General features: G+C 34.2%; 1 protein-coding gene across 3 annotated transcripts in view; it reads right to left on the reverse strand.

The window, feature by feature from the left end:
• NOVA1 (NOVA alternative splicing regulator 1) overlaps nucleotides 1–13441 on the reverse strand; it is a 157394-nt gene that overhangs the window by 2698 nt on the left and 141255 nt on the right. For all 3 annotated transcript variants that reach the window (XM_074585047.1, XM_074585046.1, XM_074585048.1), the window contains one exon: nucleotides 1–373. This exon is cut by the window's left edge and continues 2698 nt beyond it. In XM_074585047.1, the coding sequence (XP_074441148.1) occupies nucleotides 1–373 (373 nt within the window). The remainder of the gene's footprint in view (nucleotides 374–13441) is intronic.

Below are 13441 nucleotides of genomic sequence, written 5' to 3' on the forward strand. Positions count from 1 at the left end.
CCACTCCAGCAAGGTTAGCATGTCCTAATAGCCCTGCAGCAGCTGCAGCAGTTGGTAACACTTCAGCAGTGTTTGCATAAGGAGATCCGGTTGGATTGGAATTGGCCACTGGACCTGTGACATTGGCATAACTGATATTGAGACAGCTGCCACTCTGTGGATCCTCTTGTATCTTCTGGATGATAAGTTCAACAGCTTTTCGGTTTTGTTCAGGTTCTCCACTCACAGTGACAACCCTCTCTTGCAAGTTGATCCCATCAGGTTTCTGGGAAAGCTGCACCCAAGCCCCTGACTGCTCCATTATAGCCTTCACTGTAGCACCTCCCTTCCCTATTATCAGACCTGCTGTGCTGTTGGGAACTATAATCTTTACCTGTAATTAAAAAAAATATATATAAATAATACTTCTGCTTTGTGCATAAACACTATAATATTTTGCTACCCTATAAAAGGAAGGAAAAGAATGAAGCAAGTTAGTTACCATGACTTTAAAATAAAAAGTTAAAAAAAATATTAAAAAGAAATACAGCTCATCACGATTTTTAATGCTCTGCATCTGTTTCGAATGTACAATACAAAGAATTAAAGGTAAAATAACAGGAAATCACGTTTATCATTCTCCCACAGAATATACCACGTTCAGCGTAGCGCATTTCAGACCAAAAGATTAAGCAAATGCAGGTATTATGCTCGTATGGAAATATTGTCTTAGACTGCATCAAAGTGAGTGTTTTCATCTGATTCCTTTCTTTCCAGGCTAATGTAGCAAACCAACTTCTTCGACGTGTGTCTGCAATTCTTTACCTTCCCTTAAAACATCTATAAGTAACAATAATTTTAAAAGCCCACTTGGCTAAAGCAAATAGGGTACAGCATGGACAGATAAAATAGTTGGTCTTGAACAGGACATGATCTTGATTGTTCAACCTGTCATCCACATCAGTATACAGAAATTCATTATGTGCTGCACTGTATTATTATTCAGCCTATGGAAATGAAGTGTAGGAGAGAGTATCTAAATGCCAAGGATTCTGAAAGAATAAAATATGGCATTTGTACATCTTAAAAAGTTTATCAAAATGTCTTCAAATGAAGGGTATTTGCCATTATATCCTACCTTTCCTCCTGTTTAAACAAGTTTTAAACTGATACGACCTCATTAATGTAAAAAAATTTATTTCTCATTGAATTATTGCTATGAGTGAAGAATCACACCCAAGATAAAAATTCAGTATTTATACATATTTTTTGTAGCTTTTGTTTTCGATATACATTTTACAAACATGTCTCAAAGTTTTAATGTAGCATCTGTTTCATGATATTAAATTAATATGATGTTTTATCTTACAATAATACATTTTTAGCAGCCTACTGATATCCATTCATCCAGCTTTTGTGAAGCATAAATGTAGGGGTAACACTGTTCAATTTGTCAATCCTTTCACCAAAATGCTATCTAAAATCTCAGCAATAAGTCAATACAAAATACAATTAAATTTTTATTAGCAACATTCTCATTTTACTGCCTCATTATAAAGTCAAGATAATTATGAATAAAAATGCATGCCCTATAAATAAGCTTTTTCTAGTCTTACCCATTTTAGATATTTCCAGTTGTTATGAGAGCATCAAAATAAAATCTTTGAAAATCCAGCGTACTATAAAGTTGAGAAACATATTTTCCACTTACACAATATGTACATTAAAAATTGTAACACACCATATTGTATTTTGCAATGAATTTTTTTTTACAGCATATATAGATTTTCAGATTTATTTAGAATTTCACCCACACTCGCTGACATCAAAACAAAAAATGTTCCACGGAGTAAATAAAAAATTATTAGGTGCTTACTTATTCTAAAGGTAACACGTAAGTATGGGACTGAAAAAAAATTTAGCCCACCAATATTCTAAATAATCCTATAAAAACATAAACATCTCAATATGTGTATATACTTATATACATAATTGTGTGTAGACACACTCATTTTTAAGTCAGGACACCCCATAGTCATTTTAAAATCTAGTTAAAAATATTTGGTGATTTTGAGGTGCCCTTTTCTAGTTTTTCTATCAGAAAAAGGAGGAAACTGTTCAACTTTGGTTTGTTATTTGGGATCTAGAAACAAAATGTATTAACTAATTGCTAAATATAAGGAATGTTCATGGTTTTGTTAAACATATATATTTAAGGATATTGTTTGTTTGGTTTGTTTCTTTTAGTTGTTTTATTATTATTTTTTTAATTAACACTCAAAAAATGTGAAGTTGTATAAAAACAGAGTCACCCACATAAACTCAATAAAACTGCAAATCTTTTCTTGCATGGCACAGCTTTCATGATTATGGCTTTGTGCCACATACTATGGAAAACATATACCTGACTCTAATGCTTTAAGACATACTAAGAGCTTCTTTGGGAGGTTTTGACAAGTGTGATTTGCCAGATCCTGCTTGGTTTCATGATCAATGTGCACAGTTCTGACCAAGTTAGGCATAAGTGTTTATGTAAATTAGAGAGAAGAACCTATGAACATAAGAAGGTATGAAAATACACTCTTATAAGCATACATGTGATTGCAGAAGTAACTAGTATACTTAATTTTAGGGCAGCACTGTAGCACACCTACACATGCAACATAGGAAATTCTACGTTACTGTAATATGACTAGGATTACTCTAAAGGATTGGTGTAGTAAAATAAAATAATGGTTTAATTCAGCCACAAAATGAGGAAAAGAAATGTTCTGTATGCAACAAGAAATATTTTCTCAATAAGAAACTACTGCTTTTCTCAATCAACATCACGAAAGTTCATTTGGTTCACCACTAACAGCTCTGGTTTTCTGAAAAAATTATCTGTCTAGTCAAAGAAAAGATAAAGAATGATCTCCTCCTCCACACCCATCCAATCCCACCTTGTCCAGAAGTGTTGTACTTAGTCATACAAACAACATACAAATTATGATGCATTTTGGAAAATAAATCTTTGATTTGCTAGATTAATATGTTATATGTTTGTCTCCCTCTAAGATAAATAAAAATACCCTTTTCTAAATACCTATTTTAGAAACATCAGATTGTGTGTGTTTAACTGACAGCTCTCTTAATCCTTTCAAGTACAAGCCCTGCCAGGGTGAATATCTCACCTATTAACATATAGAACATCCTTTAAAAATATACACGTATTAAAGAATGAGACAATATGCACAATCTATTTTATACTATGATGTCACAGAAAACTTCATATTCCAATCAAAATTCGGTTTTAACAGAACATAAATACATCTGTATGCATTTTGCTTAAAACATTAGTAAAATCCTGCCCTTCCTGAAATGAATGGGAACATTTGTAATATTTTGAGATAGCCAATTGTAACATTCCTGTGTTTGTGACAACTGCTTGAAAATGCTATTTAAAAATGGAGATAATTACTTTAAAAAGCAAAACATATTTAGGATTTTTTTTTTTATTTAGGTCACATTAATCTTGCTACCAAATTGTAATTTTCCGTCTGCTTCCTGCATTCACCTAATTTTACCGAGTTTACATATTGGAATATCAACTCTTTACAGCATACATTGGTTTTGTTGTATACTAACACAGTATCTAACATATTAGGCCACAGCCCTCTAGGTGCTAGTACAAATGAAATAATGCAATTTTTCTTTTTTTGTTGAAGCCTAAAATCCATAAGGTCAGTAAGGTACAAGGTATAAAATTATACAACAAAATTCTTGGTCTCACCTCCAGTTATACAAACAGATATTGAAAAAGCAAAGATTATCTATTTGGTTTTGTTACCTGCACAACCACCATTTTTTAAGTACTTAACTCCCTATCTGTCAGGAAAATTGGACAGTGCTCTTACTGCCCTTTTACAGATAAGAAATTCAGAAAGTGATTTGGATGCAGAAGTGAGAAACCTACCTAATACCCAAAATAACTGCTCTGAGCTATCGAATAAAGGCGTCTTTGACAATGCAGGAAGGTTTCCTGGTTTCTTTGTATGCTCCTGGCTATATTGAAATTTGTGCTGCAAAAAGGGGAGTTTCTAAAGCAATTATGAACATAAGCTTAAAATACATACGCAATTTAATTTTTTTAAAAACTATAGGAAGAAAAAAATGGAAAGAACTCAACCTTCATTTCATGCCAAATGGATTTTATAAAAAATAAGGAGTGCAATTATGACATTTGCTTACTCACAAAGAAAATTAATTACTTCCATGGGCATCACTCTCATCCTATTTGTGTTAGCATAAGCAAGTTCAAAATTGGGCTCAGTGAGTATAATACTTCTCCCCTGAAAAGGAATCAAACTATAAAAAAAATAAAAGAAACAAAGTAATTTCACTGCGTATGTTTTCACCAATACATTATTATGTCTTTAAAAGCCTTGACAAAGGTGCAACAGTCCAAGAAACTGTGGTGCTTAATAAGGGTTCAAACTGGAGAGCAGTTTGTTACCCTCAGTTCCCAAGTCAGACAGCAGAGATTTGATGAAACTCTGCATCTCAGAGGAGGATGCTCAGTACTTGAGGGATCTCACCCACCATGACCAGAGGACACAATTCAAATTGCTTTAACTTAGCATTAGTGGCTCATATTCACCGTTGCATGCTGCAAAATCCTAGACTCCTAAACTCTGTATCAGCTAATTCCCTAATCCTTTTCCATTTATTGACAACCTACTTGCATAACCCCCTGCTGCACTCACCTACCACGTCAGCATCACCTAAAAGTCCTCTGATTTACCAAACTGAAAGCCTTGGCTCAGTTCTGGGAGCTGAATAACATCTACTGTGGATGCCAGATGTTCAGTGATTATGCTATGCCACTTCTGATCCCCTCCCTTATGCTGCAAGGAGATAATCTGCACTGAGGAGCTTTGAGCATATATAAACACATGCAAAATATCTTCATGGGAAGCAGAACCATGACCAAACATGCACTGCTACCCACACTACCACTCCATGTCCTGTCTCCGCGACCCTCATTCCAACTCCTCTCACGCAAACGCCTCCAACTACCTATAGCAAGGTTCCCAACCCTTTCACTTTTCTATTATCTTATTTCGTTGCCCTCCTTCTCTGATGACACGTACTCTGTTTATATTCTCACTTCTCACAGTCTTTGGAGGTGGGGGGATGGTAACCACCTTATGTGCCACCCAGCTAATAAAAAGCGTTTACCTGGCAAACGTAGTGGGAGGATAAAATGCATGCTAACTGTCTAGATAGCAAGAATTAGCACTTGATGTGGCTGTTATGCCAATTAGAGTAACTGAATATAAGGAGGCCAAAAACCACGGCTTTAAGTTTAAAGATTCACATGGTGCTGTGACTGCCAGAACTAAATTACACCAGGAAAGAAAAAGTCTCACTGATTATACAAAACGGCATCAAAACTTAGAAAAAACAAACCAAACAATTTGACAGTAGAAGCATTTAATTGCATTATCCTCTGTTTATTCCACCTCATAGAATTGTTTCTGAAGAGATTGCCCAGAGATTAATGAATGAAGCTTTTTTATCTGTTATTCAGTTTTCCTTTTTCCTCTTTTATTTGCACAAGTTTAATCATGATTCATGCCATGAATCTTCTGTAATAGTTGGTGGGGTTTTTTTCTTTCTGTTAAATCTTCCAACCGCTTGTGTAATCTTATTTTATCTTCTCTTAACAGAGAAACACCTTTACAAAAAAGGTTCCATCTAATCTAACTAATTCTTCCTAATCTGGCACAATTCTACATTTTAGTCTCTCTAAAGCAAATCACTGTATTCCCTTAAAACTGTATTTAAATTACTATCTTCCGTTGTCTTCATTGCTCACCAATTACTTTAAACTCTTTAAAAAAACTCCGTCTAGGCTCTGGATTCTATGCCTATGAAAATTTCATGCTATTTTAGCTGTTCATTTGACTATAGGCTTGGAGTTGATGACAGGGTATTCTGAAAGCACAAGTTCCTGTAGAGAGAAGCCAATGAAGAGTACAAGCCACCTATTATTTCTCTGTGTGGCAGGCTAAATACACTGCTACAGTAGGCTTGTATTAATGCAAGTAGGGCCGTGCCATCCACCCTTAAACTGAAGTGGCAGTATAATGAAAATCTGGGAGAAAAATCAGGATCAACAAAAGATGGCACCAAAGTCTACTGGAATCAAGCAGAAAAACAACGAGGTAAGTTACAGGCAAGATAATGCCTGCATGCACTTAGAAATTACAGCCACACTCCATCATATCCGACAACTCTTGGAAAGTCCCTGGCTACATACCCAATGCCAACCACAAGTTCAAGACAGAACAAGCTACCAAAATGTCATGAGTGTGGACAGGTGTTTGTTCACATCAGACTCAGGCTCAGCCTCCGACAGTTGCCTTACACAGCAAATCTCTACTGATTGCACATACATACCCTCAAAGAAAGCCAGTGGAATTTCTATCAGTAACCTCAACAGCTCAGGATTAGGTTCCATACGTACATATGGTGAAATACGAATTTACTTTTTCAGTAGTGTCATGCACTGAACAAATTCTTGGTTGCTCAGTCCAAGAGTATACATTTACTTTTTAGAGAAAATTAGAGAAAATACTTAGAAGAAATAGACACATCTTTCTAATGGTCTGTTTAATGTTTATTTACAAAAATAAGCAAATATCCATAAAAAGAGAAGCAGTTCTTTGTAAATTTAGCTAGATCATAAGGCAAATACTGTAAGTAAATCTAGATCATAAATTAGTCTTCATCTTCCCCGAGTATGTTTAATTTCTGTAAATGTCATTCTAATTCATATTCTCTCTTTCTATAAAAGGATATCTAGAATTGAAGTATTCTGTGAACAAGTGCAATTGGATTATAGGGAGAGATTAGCTGCTACTTTGTTCCTCAACATATTGCATATCTTTTTCTTCCTAGTCACGTTTGTGCTCCTGAGATCTTCTTCTCATCAAAAGCAGCACGTATACCTGTAGTATTTCCTTCATATATTTTACCTGCAATTATTGCAAGATGAATGTAATTTTCCTATTTCTCTATGTTGCTTATTTGTTGTATTTCTGCCCCCATAACTACTGTTTCTTTCAACTCAATGGAAAGTTAAATTAACCCACTGAAAAAAATAATACTGCAAGTAAGGGGTCTTTCTCAAGTTAAAATAATACTAGATCATTACAAATATAATAAATTAAAATGACAGTGCAAACAGATATTCTAAAACATTTATTTCTATCTGTTAGTACATCGCAGCAGGAGTTTGGGACGATTCCCACTCTACTGTTTATCACAAGTGCTTATTTTGTTCCAATTCTAAAACCTTCTCTCAGCTGAAGCGGCATTTCTCAAGGACATTATTTCATTTTAGTCCTAAAAACTATCATGCAATAGAAACCTAACTTCAGCTTAAATGCTCAGGAATAATTTACATCTGAAATCATGAGGCTTAGAACCTTGGAACCAAGCTGAGGAAAGATTTACTAGAGGAAGGGGTTTTTTTTTTCACAAATTGCTGCTTTGGCTTAAATCTAGACCATTTTACAATTAGAATTTTATATTAAAACTTGACTCTTTGGGGGACTTAAAAAAATACCTCTCATTTCTTTTAGTTACTACCTAATTACGGTTCTGCCCACTCTAAAGTACAAACATTAAGATTTTTCTTTATGCTTTTAAATAAAGATGTAATTTGGAATGCAAATTTCTCACAGCATGGAATTAGCAAATCATGTTTAAACAAACAAATACAAAAATTCTCGGTTTCTGCTTTTGTTGTCATTCTGCCACCAGTGTGTGTGTAGGTTTTAACTCAGAAAGGCTTCTTCGGTCAAAAGCAGTTTTTACTAGATGTGTGCGCATGCAAGTTGGGTATGGGGAGAGAATAATTATTAAAACAACCTTGGTTATATGGGTGTTGGTTTTATGAGATTATCTAGTTCTGAAGAAAGTATTATTAAAAATTTACACACACATATGCACTCACAAAAGTCTATGAGTAGTTCCATGAGTATCCCTCATGAAAACATGATTCAGAAGTGTGGGAATGGAAGAAACCAAATACTCCACGAATTCTCTATGATACACGGTTTTAATAACATAGAGAAGAAACTTAACTTTTCTAATTTTTTTCTGTATAGCATAAAAACAACATTCCATATTTTATGCATTAATGTTTCATGAGTTTCAAATTACATTTGCAGGGAAGTGTAATGTATTTTGAGTAGCTTCATTTATACTTTTCACTTTTATAAATATTTAAAAAAGAAAAAAATGAGCTGGTTACATGCGGAATTATTCAAGAGTAAAAAATCATAGATATTCACTCAATTGCAGAATATGTATTATACATAGAAAATTAGACATCTATATTGACTGCACCATTGTTCAGATGAAATATCTTTTAAGAAGACAGAAAGCAGGAACACTAACTACTCTGGCCAGTAAGGTCTGAATGACAGTGTCAGTGACAGTAGAATGTTAACCCTATCCTCTTGCTAAATTCAAAATAATTCCCCCTCCACCTATCTAAAATCTCCCTCTTTTCCTTTCCTCATCTAATTTGTTGCATGGTGTTCTATGAATACCTGCCAACATTCCAGAGTCAAGGATGGGTTTCACAAAAGTGTGACTATTTACTATTGATTATAGTAATCTGGGATGCCTCTACCTGAAAGACATCATATAATTATAATATAATTTCACTATTGGAATTGCTGAAAAGACACTTCTCAATACAAAATAATCTACAAAAAAGTAGATAATATACATTATTTTAAAAACAACTATGCCTCACTGATGGTATCAAAAACACTCCCATTGTTTTGCATTAGACAGGATCTAATTTATAAACTCATAAAATCCACTCCAGATTCCAAAGTGAATTGATCTTCCTGACGGAAATTGCGGCAAAGGAGTTCTATCCCATGTTTTATGCTTTCCCAGTCACAACAAGTATAGAGGTTTCTTTGGTTCCTCATGGCTATTAACCCATTGTCCAAAGAAGCACTGCACTTGTTGTTTTCCTGAAAAATCTTAGACAAAAGAAGGTAAGATAAATGACTAGGACATTTCTGCACTTCCCAAGAGAATCCTTAAAAAGCTGCTCTCCATTAGCTTTACATTAGCTTCACAGTAATAGATCAGCTATAAACCTGTTCTGAATGATATGTTATATTTTAACTAGAAATCTTACAACTTGACGAAAACAATTACTGGAAGAAGTCCTATGGCTGAAACATACAGGAGATCTGATAAGATGTTAACAGTAAAACTTGCACGGACTATAAGCATAAACACTTAGGACCCCATTTTCCATTGACTTCAAAGAGACTGAGGCTTCCAATTTTAAGATTTTTTGGGTTTTTTTTGTTTATGGCTGTGGATCTGCAAGTCCAAGAGAAGCCTGAGAGTATTCTTCAATATGCATTTGACTGGAGTAGAATTTTTCAAGATTAATACACAATGTTAACATTACAGAACCTCACAGCTACTCAACAGTGTCCAATTTTCAGTATAAACTTTGATAAACGTGTCCAAAATACACAATGATGTGCTTCTAAAACAAATCAATGCAGAAAATTACATGGTGTAGTTATCTCAATTAAATTCAGGGGAACGGATAGCCAATAGAAATGTGCAAAGGGACTTGCTGTTACTGTGTCAATGACACTTTTCATCGAAGCTGACTAGAACTTGAAAGCTTAATACAGGATATTAGAAATGCATTGAGATATTCATCCTCTGACATTGCTGGCCGGATTACAGCATTATTTTAACAACATACTAAACTTCATCCAGATTAATTTAGGATTTAAATCCAAATTTAAAATCCAAATCCCATTTCAGCATTCCAAGTAGGAATGCTCAAAATCAGTCTCTGAAAACTACATTTTAAAATGGATCTATCTATATCTAGGACTGATATGACAAATGGACACTAACACTTGTCATTTGTTTTCAGATTATCTTTGCCACAGTTGATTTCTACAAGATATGTAACACGTGTATTAAGCATTCATTTGGCAATTCAGAACAAAATTTAAGTTCTCAACTCTATACCATCTGCAGGAGGTCTCTCTTTTCAAAGCTGTGGAAATAAAGGTGATCCAGCAGAACCATTCCAATTCTATGATATAGAAAAGAAGGATTTGTAAGGACCATTAAAAAAAGCCACTTTCCTTCTTGCTCTTGAGATCTTTTTGTAGGAGGTCAAAAGAGAAAGAATTTGACGATCAGCAATAGGAACTTTATGGTTACTCCTATCAACCGATTTGTGATTTCCAAAGGAAGAGGGTAAAGTGCTGAGGAGATATGACAGCTGTTAGTCCCTTTCTTAAAATACACTGTCGAATTCCATATTTTAATATTTCTACACTCACAAATATCCACCAAATTTGCTATCACAGCTATCATATTCTGATCATTTGAAAAGTGAAGCTTTAAGTGAGAAGCTGCAAGACTGCAAAAATGGTAGAGATTGAATGAAGAAGGTAAAAGAAAGTGCAACTATTTTTTACCTAGAATCTGAAACATCTTGCTAATCTGGACTGAGAAATGAGGCAGACTACAAATGAGGCAAAGTACAAAAAAACAGTGCAGAAACAATACAGTAAAGATCAGAAGGGTATGTAAATTAACATAAAAATATCAAATTTCTATTTCAAAAGAACTACGGCAATATAAATCACCCTTCAACATTTACTAACAGTTGTCACATAGAAATACAGCAAAATTTTTAGTCATTTTCTGTGTTAGATATAGTGAAAAATTCTGCTAAACACACTTCAGTTTTGCCTGATTGTAAACATATAGATTTTAAACACTTCAGTTCATCACAGCTACTAAAAGATTTTAGAACCATGCACCAGATGTTTCTTCTGATCCTTGCTGCGACTTTGTACGTATAGGGATAAAATATTATTGCTAAGGTTTAGAAGTAAGTATAAGTATATATAGAAGTATTTAGCCATTCATCAGTTGTTTCTCTAATAATTCTACACTTTGATGATGGGGTTTATACTATTTTTGATGCCTAAACCATCTATTATTTATTAAGCATTTCAATTTCTGCTCTGAACAATAAAACCCCTATATAATTACACTGGTACATCCTTCAGCATTTATCTGAGTTCACTCTTCCTTTACTGTAGTCAGATAATATCAGTATTTTTTTAACTGTTACATACAGAGGGTGTTAGTATCTTGATATTAGTATGTATAATATGGTAGGTATAAATTTAGACATAGATGAGACTCATGAAACAATCCACACTTCTATTGACAAGCACTGATCGGTGGAAGGACTCGATCTCTTGGTACACGAAGCGGCTCACTGGCACGGAAAACTATTATTGGTATAGTGCTTGACATCTAGAACTGGATGTTCAAATAAGCACGGCACTTGTTTCAAAATAAATTAATTTATGGACAGAAGGAGACAGCTAGTAATGGAAAAAATGTACCTTCCTTTCCAGGACTTCTCAGGACTCTAGAAATACTATTTTCTATGAAACAGGAAATTGACAATAATTTAAAAAAATGCATACTTAAAGTTAGACTCCTAAATGTTTATTGAGGCACCTTAATTCAAAAAGCATGCTTGCATGTTCCGCAAACCCAATAGCCAAACCATTTGTTTAGAGGATTTAAGAAATCCTAAATTCAAGCACTGATTTAAGAAACTCCTAGTGATCATATTCTCTGCCAATTTTGAATTACAGCTGCATGCCCATGTCCTTTTCCTTGAACATCTCCTTAATGATCTTGTAACGGAGAATTTGTGAATCACTGATTAGGGATATAATTACTCTGTGTAAGATCTTACTCCTGCGCATCAAAGTCCATTATGTAAACTATTCTAACATGAAAATGAAGAGTAGAAGGTACCTCGTCAGGTCTAGACACTAAACTGTAATGGCAAAATATTTTCCTAAGAGCATTATAAATGCAAATTTTCTCATGAGTTTTTACTTGATTTAGTAAACATCAGTTTTCCTTCAGATATAAACACGTAATAAGATGGTAGAGACATACAATTTTTAAAAGAAGGAAGATTTTAAACACTCACAACATCTAGCTAGGCTCACAATTTAAAAACAAAACAAAACAAAAAACCAACACAAAACAAAAACCAACAACCAAAACCCAAGGCAAAACAACAAAACAAACCCCAAAACAACCATCAAAAAAAAAAAAAAAAAAGCAAACCAAGAAAAGGAAAGTCCTTCTTACCATTCCCAGTGATGTAAGATTTGATGCAAAAGCTTAGAAAAATGTAAATACATGAAGTAAATGCCAAACCACCCGAAGATATCACTACTATATAAACTTCTATATTTATACACACACACTCTTCTGTACTATACCTATATACTTCTATATGTGACTCTGTAATACTGGATGACTTTTAAGGAGAAACAGTCCTATTGCATTTAGAATCTAGCCAACAGCTCCAGCTCAGTTAGACAGTACACAAGCTATTTATTCAGCAGTGCCTTTTAAAATCACTTGTTCGTAATTCAGCTGATTCTAAAAATAATAAGGAAAAACAAAAGCAAATGAGTCCATATGGAAGACATGCACATATTCTTACTCTACACAGACACAATAAATGGAGCCATCCCTTATCCCCAAGCCCATCATGTCTTAGAATCTCACAGCTGCAATCATGTCAGACATGAGCGTGCTTATGCACAAAAACAAATGAAAGCTCTCCACACTACAAAATCATGGAATAAAACCCCCACACTGTTACAGAATTATTTCATGAGATTCTCCAACCTTTCTTTGAAACCAAATTTCTGCTCTTAACAACATTAAGTAATTTAAATAATGTATCTTTTAACTGAGATATCTTTTATATTCAGTCTATATTTAGTTACACATATAGAGATAAGAAAAGACAGAAGAGGGCATTTTTAATGGTGCATCTTGACCTAACCTGGCACCGGTTTTGCACATGCTCTTTACTCGCAGATCGCAAAATTCTAAGGTAAAACGAAAGATAAAGCTTATAATAGCATCAACCTAGGTGAATCAAGTAAACATGGTGGAATGATAAATTACTTGCTATATTTATAACTAATGAACATGGCAAACAGCAACGAATAAAGATGATAGAAGATGAATGTACGGTGTCTAAATTAACACCTTTGAGTTTCCATGGCCATAAAATAAAATAATAATAAACTGTAACATCCCCTTCTACATTATTTATAATTAAAATCCTGAGGTAATTATTCTGTTCTCCATTCTTCTCAGCAAAAGAAGGAGGGGGAGACACATGTGAATTAAAATCCTTGTGGTAACCCCATTAATGTCTCAACTCAGTGAAAATAAGAGCATATTTATTCATGTTCTGACCTACAGTTTGTTCTGAATAGCTTCACCATGGTGAAAAACAGCAAGAAATTTGGCTTATGCAAAACACCTCTGGACTATC

Source organism: Larus michahellis, chromosome 4 (assembly GCF_964199755.1).
Source record: "Larus michahellis chromosome 4, bLarMic1.1, whole genome shotgun sequence".
Classification (NCBI taxonomy): Eukaryota; Metazoa; Chordata; class Aves; order Charadriiformes; family Laridae; genus Larus; species Larus michahellis.